The 19,731-nt window shown below is 40.4% G+C and overlaps 2 protein-coding genes across 3 annotated transcripts in view; one reads left to right on the top strand and one right to left on the bottom strand.

The window, feature by feature from the left end:
• Positions 1-1,411: 1,411 nt before the first annotated feature.
• On the bottom strand, positions 1,412-18,414 carry LOC124114025 (eukaryotic translation initiation factor 3 subunit D-like). The gene is made up of 14 exons (XM_046474560.2): positions 18,233-18,414; positions 17,506-17,551; positions 17,123-17,259; positions 16,546-16,634; positions 15,547-15,616; positions 15,194-15,315; positions 11,461-11,593; positions 10,639-10,917; positions 9,634-9,716; positions 8,550-8,679; positions 6,006-6,148; positions 4,387-4,579; positions 2,533-2,632; positions 1,412-2,051 (listed from the first exon to the last, which is right to left on the bottom strand). The coding sequence occupies exons 1-14, from the start codon at positions 18,353-18,355 to the stop codon at positions 2,035-2,037; spliced, it is 1,665 nt and encodes a 554-aa protein (XP_046330516.2). The 5' UTR covers positions 18,356-18,414; the 3' UTR covers positions 1,412-2,034.
• A 192-nt stretch (positions 18,415-18,606) lies between these two features.
• The window catches only part of LOC124114026 (E3 ubiquitin-protein ligase TRAF7-like), a 173,285-nt gene continuing 172,160 nt past the window's right edge, over positions 18,607-19,731 (top strand). For both annotated transcript variants that reach the window (XM_046474561.2, XM_048386930.1), the window contains exon 1: positions 18,607-18,777. In XM_046474561.2, the coding sequence (XP_046330517.1) occupies positions 18,712-18,777 (66 nt within the window). In that variant the 5' untranslated portion in view covers positions 18,607-18,711. The remainder of the gene's footprint in view (positions 18,778-19,731) is intronic.

The following is a 19,731-nucleotide window of genomic DNA, read 5'->3' as shown; positions in this document are numbered from 1 at the left end:
GGCTTCCAACTGAAAACAGATCTAAGGGTTTGCAGCTCCAATCAGATCCTTCCAACTGAAAACAGATCTAAGGGATTGCAGCTCCAATCAGATCCTTCCAACTGAAAACAGATCTAAGGGATTGCAGCTCAAATCAGATCCTTCCAACTGAAAACTGATCTAAGGGTTTGCAGCTCCAATCAGATCCTTCCAACTGAAAACAGATCTAAGGGATTGCAGCGCCAATCAGATCCTTCCAACTGAAAACAGATCTAAGGGATTGCAGCTCCAATCAAATCCTTCCAACTGAAAACAGATCTAAGGGATTGCAGCTCCAATCAGATCCTTCCAACTGAAAACAGATCGAAGGGATTGCAGCTCCAATCAGATCCTTCCAACTGAAAACAGATCTAAGGGATTGCAGCTCCAATCAGATCCTTCCAACTGAAAACAGATCTAAGGGATTGCAGCTCCAATCAAATCCTTCCAACTGAAAACAGATCTAAGGGATTGCAGCTCCAATCAGATCCTTCCAACTGAAAACAGATCGAAGGGATTGCAGCTCCAATCAGATCCTTCCAACTGAAAACAGATCGAAGGGATTGCAGCTCCAATCAGATCCTTCAAACTGAAAACAGATCGAAGGGATTGCAGCTCCAATCAGATCCTTCCAACTGAAAACAGATCTAAGGGATTGCAGCTCCAATCTGATCCAAGGGTTTGCAGCTCCAATCAGGCATAAGCACTTGTTACTCCATCCTCCTTACACACTCTAACTTGAATCTCCACTGTGCTGGCAACCAAATCGAAATCCGGTTCTTAAACTGTAATGCAGATTTCGGTCTGTTGCAGGATTTGCAAAGCATGTGCACTGCCAACTCGTCAACAGATATTTTCCAAATCTTTTCATGTTTTTAATCAAGGTGCTCACGTGATTTGATGCACTTCGCGATGTAAGACCCGTTTTATCACAATATAGATCTTAATTATCGATCAGATCGTCTCGACTGGGCACCGCCATCTTGTTTGAAGCAAATGCAAGTGATACAAGAGGTTGAATCTGATTGGTCCATAGGAGAGCCATAGAAGGGTCATAACTCGTAATAGCCACTGGTGGCGCTACAATCGAGCCCAGGAATTCCAGCCTAGTTTGGCAAGGGTGGAAACTGGACTTTTATAGTCAGTTAACTCTCTTGCCTTGGGAAGATGGGGTAGAATAGGTCTTCAGCAACCCATGCATGCCGTAAAAGGCGACTAACGGGATCAGGTGGTCAGGCTCGCTGATTTGGTTGATGCATGTCATCGTATCACAATTGCCAGACTCGATTATTTACAGACAGCAGTCACATAGCTGAAATAATTCTGAGTGTGGCGTTAAACAACAAACAAAACAAAGTGTTTAGTGCCAATGAAATGAGAAAAAGTCAGAGCAAAATTTTCAAATAGTTTATTTCTTTAAGACATATTTCATTTATTCATTTTCTTAATATTTCCCCCAAACCTAAAAGACCTACAAGATGTGTATTCCATAATAAAAGACACAAAAAATAAAGAATTGTAGTTTGAATTTGATTTCCAGTTTACGATAACATTTTCAATACATTGCATGTTGCCATTACCTTTACAAGAGATAACGGCCCACGTCCCAGACTGTGTAGTATGGTGGGCAGAGTTAACAAGAGGAAATATACACTAACACGATCATAACAAACTTATCTTGCAACTAGTTTCTTAAGTATGTGACAACGTTGCTTTTCAATTTTTCAAAACAATTTCTTATAATTGTATAAATATTACCATAACTTGGCTATATGACCATAGCAATAACAAATATTGCAACAGACCACAATCACTAGTTCAGCATTCATTCTCAGACAATCCAAACATAATGTACAAGGTGATGGCATAGGTTTTGGATTTAAGTTGTCTTCAAACTGTAAAGATGTCCACGTCCTTTCTCCTAGCATACTTAAATATCCCAAACAAGACCCAGCAAGGTCAACAAGACGCCCAAGATGGCAGGCATTGTAGATCAGCATAGCACTTGACTGCAGCTCATTTGTCCACAGTTTCTGGAAAAAATAAACGAACTTATGACACAAAACTAACACAACTTTGATTAAAACAGATAGATCAAGATCAATTTTTCCAAAATACTTTTTACACCTATAGTCCAAAGCCTTTAACATTAATAGCTTTTGGCAATACATGAACTAGATAAAACAAAGCTTGTTGCCAGGTGAAAAGTTAAGAAAATGCAAAAATGGACGAAGCAAGGAGCATTCACACACTCGCTGCATACAATCAGGTCTAACTGCATACAATCAGGTCTAACTGCATACAATCAGGTCTAACTGCATACAATCAGGTCTAGCTGCATACAATCAGGTCTAGCTGCATACAATCAGGTCTAACTGCATACAATCAGGTCTAACTGCATACAATCAGGTCTAACTGTATGAACATGGCTAACACATTGCTACAAAAAACTCAACTTGATCACAAACTAATAATTCCCATTTACAGTTTTGTGTGTGGGGGGAGGAGTCTTACCATCAGATTCACTCTCTTCTTCATCATCAGACGAATCATCATCATCATCTTCATCAGATTCAAAAGTGTTGTCTGGTATATCATAGATTCGAATCACAGGCTGAAAGAAAAAATCCAAAATAGTATTGCTGGTTATTTTACACAAGTCTGCATTATTCCCGCTTTATTCCTGGAAACCTGGAAACAATCGTGTCATGGTGGTTATAAGCAGCAACATCCCAGACCATTTGGGTCAAAGTCAAACACTCAAAAGGATGCATTAAAATCGGAATAGTGATCTCAGGGTTGTCTCCCATTATCTGTCCCCCTGTTGTTCAGCCAAAGATGCTGGCAAAGTGAAAGTGAGTGAGACTGGTTTAAAGCGGCTGTAATTGATTTTTAAGTATCATCACATAATGTCCGTTCACTGTGGGAGGAAAACCCAAGGCTGATATATCTTTTACACATCTACGTCTTTGGTAAAAGGATTACCATGGAGCTGTCAAACATCATCAGAATGATTGTAGGAATTAAACACAATAAAACCAAAATCGTGCATTACACTTTGAAATGAACTTTGGGTTCTTAAAAGTATTTCATTTTTAATTCATGTTAATCCAAACGTCTGTCTAGATTCACACAGCATACTCACAGAATTCAATCACTGAAGGACATGTATGAAAGGTTTTTACTGATTAATTTGAGCCTGACAAGTTCTGAAGTACACTGACAAAAAATACTGCTTACTTAAGCTGACACTTTGCACAAAGGAGCTTACCTCCTCAATTCTGATGCGTTGTGTTAAATTACAATTGATCAGAAGCAGCAAACACATCATGGATTGTCACACTTCACAATCCAATTACAGGGTCTTACAAGCTGATAAACTACTTACACTTCACAAATACGTTTCTCACAATCCGAACTGATGTACCAAACTTTTTCAGTCAAGTTGTGATTTGGCTTGTAGGGTAGTAGTCTGATTACCAATATGACCAGAGAAAGCAGTGGCCTGTCACACAGTGATTTTAGCCCGATCATTGTCTTTACTCAATACCTCATCACAGACTTATGACTTAAGGGCAAAATAAATTTATCTCAACCTATACAAAAAGAACAAACTGCTCAGTGGTGTCAAAAAGATACAAGTTATATGTGTTGAAGAAGTAACGTCAGACACTCTGTGCCAGAATCAATCAAAACAAAGCCACGATCCCTGCAGCCACCTCAAGAATTACAAGGGCCATAACTCTGTAACTTATGAATTTTCAATGATGGTTTTCAAACCATTAAGCCATCATGAGGTCAGACATTTTTACATTTCACTCAATATCATGATTATAAACAATTATTTATACTAATAGCAAAGAGAAAATGATTGTTTTTTTAAACATATAATGTAATGGTATTTCTGTTTGGTGTAATGAAAAAACCCATCTGCTTTTCATTTTAGTTTTCACATTTAATTTTTTTGTAGTCCCAATAGCATGGATAGATGCTCATGATATCAGTCATAGGATTGTCTGGTCCAGACTCAATATTTTACAGACAACCATCATATAGCTGGAATATTGCCGAGTGTGGCATTAAAAAAAAAAAAAAAAAAAATGCTTATTGCAAGACACAATGGTGGCAGCAGTAGCCACCGTCCCCCTCACTGACCTTGTTGTAAGATGCAACTAACGGGACTCAGTGGTCAGACTCGCTGACTTGGTTGTTGCATGTCATTGTATCCCAATTGCGTGGATCGATGCCCATGATGTCAATCACTGGATTGTCTGGTCCAGACTCAATTATTTACAGACCGCCGTCATATAGCTGGAATATTGCTGGGTGTAGCGTTAAACCAACAAACAAACAAACAAACAAACCAACCTTGTTGGGGTCCTTCATGATGAGGTACTTGCCCTCCTTCAGCTTCATGCAGGTGTCAATGATGCAGCGCAGGATCCCCCAGGCGTTATCCATATTCAGGTTGATCTGGCTAGCAAACTCAATAGGCTTGAATTGCTGGGTTCCCAGAAGAACATGTTTGGCTGAATCTTTCAACTGAAGTCTCGATACATACCTGAAAGGAAAAGATAGGTATGTTATGCCACAGGTTTCTCCCTGGCAACCGCATCTGGGTATGCTTGGCAATACATTCTTTGCACAACCTCAATAAAATCAAATCTTCATTCTCACTACCGCTAAACAAAGATCTGAGGACATTCCATTACAGGTCACGTCGTGAACTTTGACCAACCAATGAAACGATTTACAATAAGTCAACACTGGCCAATCAGAAAACAGCATTCTCAAGCTTTACTGCACTAGTTTCAAAGTGGTGAATCCCATTCCAGACTACACTAGAAAAATATCAACTCAAAATTTGAAACCTGAAGAAAACAACATTCTGGAATGTGAAATAGATGGCCTAGATTTAAGGCAGTACTTCCGACGGGCTTGGCAAAGTCTCTTTCGTTAAAATATTTATCCCATTCCAGCAAGAGAGAGATGATGATTTTGACGGATTCAGTCCTACAGCTGTAACTGTCATTCAGAATAACCCATGTTAACCTTTTCCAGGTTGCATGATTAGAAAACACTTTCTGACAGTCACTTTCCCGATCTGGTAAGAGAAGTTATGATTGGTTGAAAGTTTGTTCTGATGTGACCCGTCCTCAGATCTTCGTTTAGCGGCAGCTAGAAATAAGATTTGATTTCAGTGTGATTGTTCTTTACAGGAAACATGAAGATAAATATGCCACTTGGGAAATAGATACAGCTGTATGTATGTGGAACTACTATTCCTTCATAACCATTACATACTCAAAACAAAAGATCAATGCCACACCACAAATTGCTGTTGCTAACATGGTAAAAAGGTTCACAACTAACCATTCCATTGTAGAATGGGGACAAACCATCGTCGCCCAATATCCAGGAGGCTGGCACTGTATACATGACAATGAGGAAGTACTTTGAGTGAGTGAGTGAGTGAGTGAGTGAGTGAGTGAGTGAGGTGAGTGAGTGAGGTGAGTGAGGTGAGTGAGTGAGTGAGTGAGTGAGTGAGTGAGTGAGTGAGTGAGTGAGTGAGTGAGGTTTAATGTTGCTTTTAGCAATATTCCAGCGATATCACGGCTGGGGACACCTTAAATGGGCTTCACACATTGTACCCATCATGTCGGGAATAGAACCCGGGTCTTCGGCTGGACGAGCGAACGCTTTAACCACTAGGCTACCCGACAGCCTCGAGTGAGTGAGTGAGTGAGTGAGTGAGTGACTGACTGAGTGAGTGAATGAGTGAGTGAATATAGTGTTATGTCGCTGTTAGCAATATTCCGGCCATATCACAGAGGGGACACCGGAAATAGGCTTTACATATTGCACTGATGTTGGGAAACGAACCCGGGCTTTGGCATGTAAAGTGAACACTTTAACCACTAAGCTACCCCTAATCTAGTTTGAGACAACCAGGTCAGACACACAAAATGGCTGTACGAGTAACTCACCCAAACTTAAGCTGGTCTGACCCTGCCAGGAGGGCCGAGACTGTCCATTTTGCCAGCTTACAGCTGTTGTTTTTGAGCTCTGTGGCCAACACAGCACCCCGCTGGTTGTCCAGCCTGCTCCGCCAATCGACACCGCCAGAATACTGAAATACAGGTGTGTGAGTCAATGAGAAGGGCAATCCACACCGCCAGAATACTGAAATACAGGTGTGTGAGTCAATGAGAAGGGCAATCCACACCGCCAGAATACTGAAATACAGGTTTGTGAGTCAATGAGAAGGGCAATCCACACCGCCAGAATACTAAAAATACAGGTGTGTGAGTCAATGAGAAGGGCAATCCACACCGCCAGAATACTGAAATACAGGTGTGTGAGTCAATGAGAAGGGCAATCCACACCGCCAGAATACTGAAATACAGGTGTGTGAGTCAATGAGAAGGGCAATCCACACCGCCAGAATACTGAAATACAGGTGTGTGAGTGAATGAGAAGGGCAATCCACACCGCCAGAATACTGAAATACAGGTGTGTGAGTCAATGAGAAGGGCAATCCACACCGCCAGAATACTAAAAATACAGGTGTGTGAGTCAATGAGAAGGGCAATCCACACCGCCAGAATACTGAAATACAGGTGTGTGAGTCAATGAGAAGGGCAATCCACACCGCCAGAATACTGAAATACAGGTGTGTGAGTCAATGAGAAGGGCAATCCACACCGCCAGAATACTGAAATACAGGTGTGTGAGTCAATGAGAAGGGCAATCCACACCGCCAGAATACTAAAAATACAGGTGTGTGAGTCAATGAGAAGGGCAATCCACACCGCCAGAATACTGAAATACAGGTGTGTGAGTCAATGAGAAGGGCAATCCACACCGCCAGAATACTGAAATACAGGTGTGTGAGTCAATGAGAAGGGCAATCCACACCGCCAGAATACTGAAATACAGGTGTGTGAGTCAATGAGAAGGGCAATCCACACCGCCAGAATACTGAAATACAGGTGTGTGAGTCAATGAGAAGGGCAATCCACACCGCCAGAATACTGAAATACAGGTGTGTGAGTCAATGAGAAGGGCAATCCACACCGCCAGAATACTGAAATACAGATGTGTGAGTCAATGAGAAGGGCAATCCACACCGCCAGAATACTGAAATACAGATGTGTGAGTCAATGAGAATGGAACAGTTGTCCACAAATTTCAAGTCCCGTGAAGATTCCGGGTTAGAATTGGTCTTCAGCAACCCATGCTTGTCGTAAGAGGCAACTAACGGGATTGGTTGGTCAGGCTCGCTGACTTGGTTGACGCATGTCATCGTATCCCCATTGCATAGATCGATGCTCGTGATATCAAGCACTGGATTTCGGCGAAATCATGTGTGAAGCGATCGGAAGATTGCACAACTCACCGTTATTAACAGTAACCACGGTCAGATTCCCGCTTATGACGCCTTGAAACGAACTTTAGTTGACAGAGAATGGATACATATATCATAAATGCCATACTTGTTAAAATTCATATTTGTTATAGTTTGACGATTCTATGTCAACGCATAGTTCTCGCAATCACATGCGCGGGAGCCTCGATGGTGACTGGTCAAACTGGTTCCATGTAAAAAATAAAAGCTGGCAGTCGCGATCAGCTGCTTCGCTTAGGGTTATATTTATTTCAAATATATTTAGTAAAAGATGCAACTAAATTAACAAGACATTGGAATATATCATTCCTGATAAAAAAAATAGTTTCAGATACAATTTTTGCTGATCCTTGCATTAAAATCCTGTAAAGTTATATCAATGGGTTTGTCTTGACCAAATCACCAGTAGATTCCAAGAAAACGTGTGTACAGGTGATTGCTGTTTCCAGCTTAGTTTACGAGAAAATACACAAGGTAATCTTAATCCCTGGATGTAAATACACAAGGTAATCTTAATCCCTGGATGTAAGTTTGGAACCTAAGTCCATCCTGTTGCCATGGAAACATAAAAAATAAAAATTTCTAAAATTTCTAAATAGCAAGAGGCACCAGTTCAGCATGTACTTGACAGACCTGCAAAGTTTAATGAAAAAATATTGAACGGTTTTTGAGTTATGCTCCGGAAACGAAACGTGACGGACGGATGTATGGATGGAGCCTGTTTCTATATCCCCCGCCAACTTTGTTGAGCGGGGGATAATTAAAAATATATATTGCAAACATTAGTCCAGATAAACAATGAACATTTTTTTTATTACCAGATATTATAATAACAGGATCAAATTGCATTCTTCAGTTCGGATTTGTTGACGGGTAGTTCCGGGTTTTACGTGATTGCGGTGATCAACTGATAATGTTTTCTGAGATGGGGGAAAACATCGCGTCATTGGAAGTTTATTGAAAATGCAAGTAAATTTGGGGAGCCATGCTTTACCGTGCGCTAATACCGAGTTAGTGCTATATTGAAGGGCGCAATAGCAAGGGAACACTGTACATCCTTGTGACAGGAGAGTACAATGTCCGAACTGACACCTAACTGCTAGGATCAATACTGGGTACTCACTCTGGCGTCCCACTCGTTCAGGGACTTCACATTGATGTACTGAAGCTCTCCATTCGGTCCATACATGATGGCGTCATGCTCACACCGTGCTATCAACGTAATATCATTCCCTAAATCCCATTTCCTGTACCTGAAGAAGAAAAGGTATCAAATGGCTAGAGACATGACTTTCCATTATTCTCTCAGGGATTTATGTAGGATCCCAACTAAATGCCTTTGGCAGCCAAATTAGCAATAAACCTTGTTATTTTGTAAATATTTGTTCAAAATGGAATTTGTTTAAAGTTCTTATTTTCAATGCAATAACATAAAACTAAAGATAAAAGCCTCATTCTATCTATTGGTCTTGTCATTCAGTGCAAATACAAATCACCCCTACAACATTATGATGATTATTTCACTAGAATCACCTGAATTGGGAATTTTTGTAGTCTGCGATTCTTTACTGACATTTGCTGCAAACTTGGGACCGAATATCGTCCTGTGAGTAGGTCTAGGTAAATCCTTGATTTCATTTTGTTACTGTCGTGTGGGGGTGGGGTGGAGGTTGGGGGTAAGTACAACGTTTCATGAATCATTAGATTTTTAATGTAGAAAATATTTTAATATCAAAGCAGACAGCAACATTTGTTAAATTTATACGTAACCTTACATTTGAGATAGTATTTAATTCTGGTTTGAACACTCAGTAATCCCAGTGTAATCTAACATAGGAAGAAAATCCACAATGAAGTCACAAACAGGATTCAAACCCATTAGCAACAGATCCTGGCATGCCTAAGGGACACAACTCTTCACAGCGAATTGTGCCCCTTTTCATGCGTATTGATGTATGATGCGGTAACTATTTGTCAGCTATTCACCATGGTGAATAAACCTAATTGGAAGTACATATTTCAACATCAATATTTGAAAATCTGAATACATAAGAATTCTTATTTAAGGCAACTGGACAAGGTATGTTTTTCTACATCAAAAGAATAAATAATGCATGGGATTTTAACCTGTTACAATGTTTACTCTTTTTAGCCATAGCATCATACAACATGAAGACTTGTCTATGAAGCAGGCCCAGCTAACATACCTGTACCCAACAGACGCCACTTCACTGTCGTCTTCACCTTGGATAAATGGATTCTTCTTTTCGAAGTTGTATTTTTCTTCTCCCTACAAGTCAAGACAAGCATCATTAGAGGTAGACGCCTGGAGTGAATTCAACCTGGCCACAAAGTGTCACACAGTATAAATACATTTTGAGAGAAACGTTACTAGTCCTTACAGCTTGTTAATCTCAGATAAGTTAACTGTGGCCATATTGCTGGGGAGATTGAATGACTTATCAGTTAATAATCAGGACAGTTACCATGGTTACAGGGTAGAAAACTTTACCAACTACTTTTACACGTCTAATCAAAATATAACAAATATTTAGAAATTGAAAGTTTTGGTACATCTTCTTTCGCGTTGTAATTTCCATAAGCATGATGACAGAGCGATTGCAACAGTTGTAAAAACACAACGTAAGAAAAGGACAGGACATTGCATGATGTATATATGTATGATCTCCAAAAACAGGGCAGTCTTATAGCAGCCATGGTGCCAAACCTCACCAACTTCAGTAGTGTGCATGGTATAAAGCCAGTGGAATTCTTCCAGGACGAGAATTAGGATTACAATCACTTAAAGTGAGTGAGTGAGTGAGTGAGTGAGTATGGTTTTATGCCGCTTTCAGCAATATTCCAGCAATATCACAGTGGGGGATACCAGAAATGGGCTTTACACATTGTACCCATGTCAGGAATCGAACCTGGGTCTTTGGCGTGACGAGAACGCTTAACCACTAGGCTACCTGACCGCCCCTCAATCACTGTGCCAATATTAAGTCTTTGACATTTGGAACGTTTCATTCCTAAACAAGGTAAGTGGTAGTGTAAGTTTTTGTTTTGTTTGTAACATCATGCTGCTCTCAGCAATATTCCAGCTATGTGATGGTGAAACAATCAAGTCTGGTCCAGTGATCGATACTGTCATCAATGAGCCATGTCGTTGGGGTACGTGGACATGCTATCATGTCAAGATATTGACTTGCCATTTTTAAAACTTGTTGTGAGAAGTTATGGTTGATGAAGGTAGCTTCGAGAGCCAGGTTGCGTGGGGAGTTGATGCTGTTTCCTTCGTCCTGGGGAGGCTCTGTCGCAGTCTCACTCACAGTTAACAAGTCAAACTCAGAGTCATCTCGCTTGTCAAAAAACAGCTTGTTCCCCACCCGTTGCACGATGATATCCCAGGAGTACACAGACCGGGTGCAGCACATGAGTGTTGCCAGGATGGCGTCTGTAGCAAACACATTGCCTTGTGTCTTAGCAAGCTGGAATAGACAGGTCACAATGCAAACAAACTTCAGCAGTTTTAGGCGAGTGAGTTGGGTTTAACGCCACTTTTAACAGTATTCAAGTTATATCGCGGCTTGTAAGCTTAATGTGGGGGGAAAGCCCATAGTGATGCAGGTCTCAGACGTTTACCGCTTCGGTGAAACCCCGGAGCATGAGATGGTGCTGACAAACCTAGAAACATAATAGGGGCGAACCGGGATTCGAACCCACAATCATAGGTTTCTTGGGTGCCCAAGGGACGCAATTCTGCACAGCGAATCGCGGCGCCATAGACTGGGCCACCCGTGTCCCCCGCAGTTTAAGGGTAATGTAATCAGCTGATACATTGTCAATAATTGTTGGCTTAATGCTACATTGTATATCTTGTACTGACATTAAAACAGAAAGAATCAGAATTGTTTTACATGTTTGTTGTTTAATGACGCACTCTATTCCACAATATTCCAGGTGGAGTGCTTTAACCACTAGGCTTCCCTACTTCCCACCAACCACTAGCCTAGGAGTTCACAGAATCATACCTGTCTGATGATGGGATCGTCGGTGGTTGTCACTTTGTGGAAAATACGATTGATCCTCTTCAGCCTCTTCTCGTTCTTCGTGGTCACTCGGTCGTACGTCTTGTCATAGTACTCCATGCCTCCACACTTCACTCTAGCAGAGAAATACACCATTAATAACTCTACCTAGTGATTACTTTCTTGTTTGTTTGTTGTTTAACACTGCACTCAGCAATATTCCAGCTATACGAGGCAGTCTGTAAAAAATCAAGTCTTGACCAGACAATCAAGTGAGTGACATCATGAGCATTAATCTACTCAATTGGGAAACGATGATATGCATTATTGATCAATGTATGCCAGCTATATGATGGCAGTCTGTAGATAATGGAATCTGGACCAGACAATCCAGTGATTGATATCATGAGAATAATCCACACAATTGGGATACGATGACATATGTCAACCAAGTCAGCGAGCCTAACCACCTAATCCCGTTAAGACGCCTCTTACAACAAGCATAGTCGCCTTTGACGGCAAGCATTGGTTGCTGAAGACCTATTCTATCCTGGATCTTCAAGGGTCCTGATCATGTTAGTGGCCTCTTACTAGCATGGGTTGCTGAAGACTGATTACTGCAGTCAATCATGATGTTAGAGTTTACATGTTCACTGTACCATGTGGAGGCTTAAATCATAAGGTTTCCCCTAATCCCTTAACTTGTTATGAAATACTGTACATGATACATTAAATTGTATATTTATAATACTGATCTCATCTCACACTATTCTCCTTCTTTCGATCCTATGTGGAAAGGTGCTTGCACAAACATTTCCAGCTTCTAAAAACAATTCACCTGAACACATGCACGCATTACCATAATGGCTGGGACGATACACCAACTGTGCGATTCGATACATATCACGATACCTTGCTCACGATCCCGTTTGTATCACGATACTTGTATGTGCTCTTATCTGTGGTGTGTAAGCCATCTTTTTCATTGACAGGATGGCCAAATACCTGGCACACTAACTATTTACTGTTGGCAGTGTCAAGTATGGCGCAATGGATGAAAATATGTACGTTTTCACTACTCATTTTCACTTGTAATTAGTGTTTGGTGTAACACTCATTAAAGAATAGATTTAAGGTAAGAAGTGATACTTTCAACTTTGTGTGCGACCGTGATCTATACTTGTATCGAGAAGTAAAAAAACATGATCCACTGTTGCATCGGTGTATCGTCCCACCACTAATCACCATGGTCACCACCCAAAACAATGGGTCACGCACTGTAATCCTAATCTGGGCTGCAGGATACGGAGTACTGGGCTGCAGGAGCAGGTACGGTATCGTCAATCTGTGCTGATGGGCAGCTGTCAACCGTGCTCAGACCAAGGGACTGAACTGGTGGAGGCCCTGAACGTCGGTGACTGAGATGTCACGTTGATAGTGGAAAGCAAAGACTGTATCTGACTTCCAAAAGCAACCCTCTATGATGGCAGATAGGGTGCAATTGCTGGCTGTCCCGGAAGTTGATTCTTTGCAATGAAGTCCCAGCGAAGTCCCAGAATTCCTGGGCTCGATCGTAGCGCAACCAGTGGCTATTACAAGTTATGTCCTTTCAATGCCTCTCCTATTGACCAATCAGATTCAACCTCTCGTATCACTTGCATTTGCTTCAAACAAAACGGTGGCGCCCAGTCAAGACGATCTGATCGATAATCAAGATCTATATTGTGATAAAACGAGTCTTACATCGCTAAGTGCATCAAATCACGTGAGCACCTTGATTTAAAACATGAAAGGATTTAGAAAATATCTGTTGACGAGTTGGCGATGCACATGCTTTGCAAATCCTGCAGTCGACCGAAATCTGCATGACACTTTACGAACCGGATTTCGATTTCGGTGCACGATTTTGATTGGACTATGCATAGACTTGTTAGTCCAGCCAAAATGTAACTCCATAATACCAGCCTAGTTCGGCAAGGGTGGTAACTGGACTTTTATAGTCAGTTAACTCACTTGCCTCGGGAAGATGGAACTGTATGGTAGATAGACGAAGTGTTGTTGCGAATTCTGAAGAATAACGGTGTAGAGGCAGTTACTTCCCTGTAGTATGTGTGACGTGACTGGTGCAAGATAATCTTTATGAAATTTGATGCATGTAAGTAAGTCGGAAAATGACGAAATCCTCGAATTTATGTTGATAGCATGAGGAACAATTTGGCGCACAATCCAGTCCATCCTCATTCCTACCATTGTCTATCTTGAGCAGGGTAATATTCCACATCTTAAATGTTAATAAGTTGGCAATCTTCTTGAACAGTTGGAACGAATGCTGATGAAAGTCTGGTGAAACCGTGAAGTAGGTAAGGGAGGGTGATACCAATGTAAACTGTCCGAACCCTTCCAAAACGCCAGAGTTAACGCTGCACTAATCACTATTCCAACAATATCACATTGATTCTTCTATAAATGTCAATGCAAAGCCTTGAAATGCTTGACAATAGCAGAGGCAGGTAATAAATCTCTGAAAGTTGGCGACATTCCTGACATTCCTGACATTGACATCCGATATTGATGTTGGGGCCAACCCCGAGGAGGGGCTCCCCTTTGCGATCCATAAACAGAGGGTATCGATGTCGTTCCCAGTGTCGATCCGAAGGCTATGAGTATCTATGTCGATCCTTAGAATATTGGCACTGATATCGAGCCATTAAACAGCCAGGAGAGGGATATGGAAGTCGATGTCAATCTGTGTATCGAATGTGGTCCTGATGTCGGGCCCTGGGTGACATATAGCGACGGTATTCAGATACAGTGCTGTAGTCTGAATAAGGTGGGTATCAATGCGTGACAGCCAGACCATGCCGAAGGATATAGAGGGTCATGTGACGGTATCGTTCCATAAGGGAAGGGTAGCGATCCCAGCTATAATCATGTAGACGTAGATCCACAGACGAATTATGATAGCCATGTCGTTGTGGGTTGGAAGACCAAGATCGATCCTGACGTTGATGGTGATCTGAGTGGCCTATAGAGATTGATTGATCTCGCACTAGAATTTAGGATTGATCTGAAGAATAAGAACGACAGTCTTCATCAGTACAATGTCAATCTTGATGCAGGGCATTCTGCATCCTGTCAGTCTTCTGAGATTGATGTAGATCTGCAGAATGTCGATCCCCTGTAAGTCAATCCCTGTCAGAAGGGCGTAAGCTATCTTTACTCAGTATAGGAGACTGTGGTCTGCGATATGACGGAACTTCATATTTCATACTAAATCATCTCAAAGGGGGGGGAGGGGGGAGATTGACAGACGATCATGTGGATCAGCTAAGGAATAAGTATGTATGCATTTTCTACAGGTTTTCAAACTGGTCTTCAAAGACTGCCATAGATGTTGACATAAAGCAGAGGAAGATCTCCCCCACAATAACTACATACATTCTCTCACGTGGTGTTGATGAGAAAGAGAATGATGTGGCATGGATAGTCAGGTGATCAGGTCGTGTAGGTTGCTATGCACAGGATTACAGTTGGTGACCCATTGTTTTTGGCGGTGACCATGGTGATGCTGGAATGTGTTTGGGTGAATTGGTTTTAGAAATCGAAACTTGAGTTCAAGCACGTTTCCACATAGGATCGAAAGAAGGAGAAATGAATACCATGAGATAGGATAAGTTTCAAAAAAAGATATTTTTCAAGAAATCTTTTGAATAAAGGAAATGTATGGATAACTTACAAATCATTCTTATCATCTATTTGAGGCAGATTGAGTTTAGTTAGTCGTGGAAAGTCCATCTCCTCCACTACTGTCCAATCGTCTCGCACCTGGACTGACGCGTCGCGATGCTTCAGGGGCGTCTGTAAAAGACAACATGTAGAGACTTGACAAGTCAATTATACAAGCATCTAACAAAGAACATGTTTCAATCAGTTCACATAAAATTGTCAACCAACAGTGAGATCAACGCTCAGTCTTTGGTCAAATTTCTGTCTTCATACCCCATGTTTGTTTATATATGTTGGTTGGGTGTGTGCATGTGTGGGTTTTATCATCTTATCATCGAGCAGTCAAAGGATATGATGAATTACCTTCTGTCTGTTCTCCTGCATCTGTTTACCAAACTGCTTCTGCCACTTCTTCAGCAGCCTCTGGCGATCACTGAAGGGAAGGAAAAGTCAAACATGAGTAAACAGGTAGGGTTTCATGCCTCTTCTAGAAAAATGGGATTCACACAGCGACAACACAATGGCAGGTTATACAGCTGGTCACCCATACCACATACATTAAGGTAACTAATCACAAATCTGTCATAAAATACCTACTCCAAAGAAATACTTTGGCTTTCAAATTACACAAAGCGATTTTAGCATAACGACACAAGGATGAAAAGTCAATGAAACTTGGTCTTAGAGCTAAGATTGATTTGTAGAACAAGGCTTTGACAGACAAAACTGCTTGTAATGTCATGAGTTTGTGTAACTGTCTAAGTGAGTCAGTGTGGTTTGTTTCTGTTCATTGTTATATTCCAACTATATCATGGTGAGCAACACTGAGACTGGGTTCAACACACGATAACAATGTGGGGAATCTAACCTGGGTCTGTGTGATGAGCACATGCCTAAACCACAAGACAGCACCCACTGCCCAAGTGTTCAAGTATCTGTCTGTCCAACTTTTCAACCTTTTGTTTGTTATTTAATGCTGCACTCAGCACCATTCCAGCTCTATGATGGTGGTCTGTAAATAATCCAGTCTGGATCAGACAATCTAGTGACTGACGTCATGAACATCGATCGACACAACTGAAATATCATGACATGCATCCATCAAGTCAGCCAGCTTGACCACCCGATCCGGTTAGTGGTCCCCAGCAACCTATGCTTGTTGTAAGAGACAACCAAATGGATTAACTTGACTGGCTCGGGGACTTGGTATATTGCATGTCATCTATCCCAATTGCGTGGATCAATACTCATGTCAATCACTGGACCGTTTGGTTCAGCTGTGATTATTTACAGACCGCTTTCATATTGCTGGAATATTACTTTGTGCAGTGTTAAACAAAAAAGGGCACAACATCTACTGACCGCTCTCTATTCTTCTGGGTCTTGGACAACACTTGGAGATTGGCCTGGTTCTGCTGTTGGCGACGTTCTCGTTCCCGTCGCTGTTTGTTCTAAACAAAATATTCAAAATGGTTGTTTATCACAATCACAGGAAAGACCTAACGAGGGCTTACTCTACTAACGCAAGAGTACTTTGGTATTGTTTTCTACCATTTCTCTGAAGAATTCATGTGCAAATTTAAGTAACATGTAAAAGGAGCATGTTTATACTTGCTATTGTGGAAGGTAGAATTCTATCCGAATTAGATATAAAACATGTTAATGTTAGGTCATCATTACACAGTACTGACAGGATACACTATGGAGATACAACGCTTATAACATTTGTATAAAGCTCATCAAGGTTATCAATGTCAGTAAATCAGCACTTAAAAGTTTTAAGTTCAAACATTACCAGACGCACTCCAAGGAACAATTATATACCATTGAAAGTGACCATATACATTTATTTGCAATTCCTTGAAAAACACTTTGACCAAAAGAAATGTCAATATACATTTATCATGTTTATAGTATAGGTATATTTTGTATCTACTACCTGTTGGAACAGCCTTCGTCCTCTCTGGTACATCGGTCGCTGCACACGTGCAGTATCCACCAGCTGGTAGCTAGACTCATCTTCATCGTGGTAATATGCATACTGGCTTCCACCCCCAAATGCTGAAGAGTACTTGCCTGAAGCAAAATTGACATAAATTTATTGTAAGTCAGACAGATAACATTTTTTGGGGAAAATGATACTCCATTTCATAAGGATACGAAAGGTCGAAATATGAGCTAAAGATTGCTTTATTATGTTTATTTCTATTTTATTTTTATATATCATGTAGATAGAAAGTGTTAGGTAAAATATGGTTATGTCTGGTGTTTCAAAACCTACACAAAAAAAACAAACAGGTTCTCTAACAAATCATGTCTTACCGAGATATCTTTTGTCTTGATATGTTGCTCCAGTCCAGTCAGATACCTATAACAATAAACAAAAGTTCTTTAGCATCAAGTCAAAGTTCATCATCATACCATGCATATGTTCACATAATGTATGAATGATTTGGGCAGTTCCTGTCACAACGCCTACAGATTCTATCTGAAAAAACTATTCATTCGTTTTACAGCATATAATACAGTCTGCAATGTTAGCATAATATACCACTATTCAAAGTAGAAACTAATATCTGTGATTGTGCATGTTGTGTTTATAGACAATATGGTGTAATTGCCGAAAGTGAAATCATCTGTCACCTATTTCATACCATATTTTAAACGTTTCCTTAAGGAATAATGACGTCATGATAATTATGTCTATGTGACTTATGTAACGTGTTCATACAATAACAATATGACATAATCTGATGATAACTAGAATAATTGTACTATCCTTGATAAAAATGCAACTGTCAATGCAACCTACTCATTTCTATATTTAACAGACTGTATTGCAGTGCATTTACCAATGTAAGCCTTCTTAACTTCGTTATTTTATAAGTATTGACACCAACACATTATTACGGTCATATACAAACGATTCTGCAACTTCAACTCACATATTAATCCTCGCATACATGCAAATTCCCGAGCAATTGAACTCATTCCCTCCCATATTGGCGTTTACTGACTAAAACATATGGTCGCAAATAAACATGATCACCTTTCCCAGTCGAACATCCTTTGAAAACGGTTGATAGGGCATATCTTTAAATTGGTCGGGGACCTGACAAGGACCCCATCCTGTTGGGTTGTCCTGAATCTGTGGTGGTTCAAAGTGAGCCATTTTCTTGCCGTCAACTTGCCGGAAAAACGTGCTTAATGGCGGCAACAACAGGCTCGCACTGAATGATTAAAAAATAGGAATTAAACGTTGATACACGAGTTATATTGTACTTGCTGCATACGTTGCATACAATGCGTATACAAACTTGCATACATTTATCCAGTTAAGTGTGACTAGATGAATATTTGCCTATAGCTATATTATTATCCAATGGACATAGGCATGTCATTGCCTCCGTAAATGTGTCAATATATCGCCAAACCACACGAGACTTCCTATCGCGGAAGTGCTGTTGATGAAAGTTCCGAAACTTTGCTGCATGCCGATCAACACAAGGGAAAGATACCTTAATTCGCATGGCAACGCCGAACAGAGGAAGGGAACTTAGGTTAGAGTCAACATCGTCGCAAAATAGTCAAAGCGTAAGTGTTTTAATCGAGGAATACATAAATAGAATAAAAATAGACAGTGTGTCACTTGTTCCACGCCGAAGTTGTTGGGGGATGGGTCACGCTTTTCAGTCTAGTTGTATCTTGACATAGAGTGACACTGACAGTTCTTAACAAATATACACCATCTCTCCACAGTAGCTGGGCGTCATTCTCGTGTGTTGATATACCCATTCTGTAAATCTATCGACGAACACAATTCAATTCTGAGCATGTAAACAAATAAGATGACAATCAACACCCCGAGGCTGATAATGTCGTTACACGATAGATCTACAGGTACACACAATATTCGTTTATTAACTATTTTTGTACGTGTACATACATCTGATCATATGTCATCTGTATTTGTCAATGACATAGATGTGAATCCAATTTATACATCGTAATTGTTAATTAATACTTTTTTTAGTTTATTATTGTGTCTATTCAGATAGTTTATTATTGTGTCCATTCAGATAGTAGCATTACAGAACACTTATCTTATGAAGGATGACTGGTTAAAGATTTTCAGATGATATAACCTTGTTCTAACTGGATCTAATACTAGGACCCAAACTGTGAGAGCAATAGATAGAGGTAGAAATAACATTCTTGATGGATTATTTTATACTTATGTTATTTGCTTGAAAATAATCAGAGATGAAAAAGATGCACACACATAGTTTTAATTTCTTACACTTAATGCTTTAGATCAGCAAATTAAGTATGAAAATGTTATCATGTTCCCGCCAACAATTTTTCAAACTTTCAGTAAATTTGTAAACTCTCATTTATGAAGCCTTAAAGTCATGTTTTGTAACTTTTACAATCTACTATCGATCACTATTCACAGATAGATAACAGGGTAGATGAGGGTTCCTTCTGCACAATGCAGTATGGTTTTGTTTCTACTGACAAGTTACAGCAGGTTTCTTGCATATGGTA

Source organism: Haliotis rufescens, unplaced genomic scaffold (assembly GCF_023055435.1).
Source record: "Haliotis rufescens isolate VD_foot unplaced genomic scaffold, xgHalRufe1.0.p SCAF_62, whole genome shotgun sequence".
Lineage (NCBI taxonomy): Eukaryota > Metazoa > Mollusca > Gastropoda > Lepetellida > Haliotidae > Haliotis > Haliotis rufescens.
Note: the sequence above shows the minus strand (reverse complement) of the source record. Positions and strands in the feature narration are given on the sequence as shown.

Coding starts and splice junctions, on each gene's coding strand:
- LOC124114025 (XM_046474560.2), bottom strand. CDS start 18,355: ATGGCTCACTTTGAACCACCACAGATTCAGGACAACCCAACAGGATGG. Junction 17,260..17,505: donor TCAAGACAAAAGATATCTCG/GTAAGACATGAT, acceptor ATTTTGCTTCAG/GCAAGTACTCTTCAGCATTT. Junction 4,580..6,005: donor TCAGACCAGCTTAAGTTTGG/GTGAGTTACTCG, acceptor TTTTCCTTTCAG/GTATGTATCGAGACTTCAGT.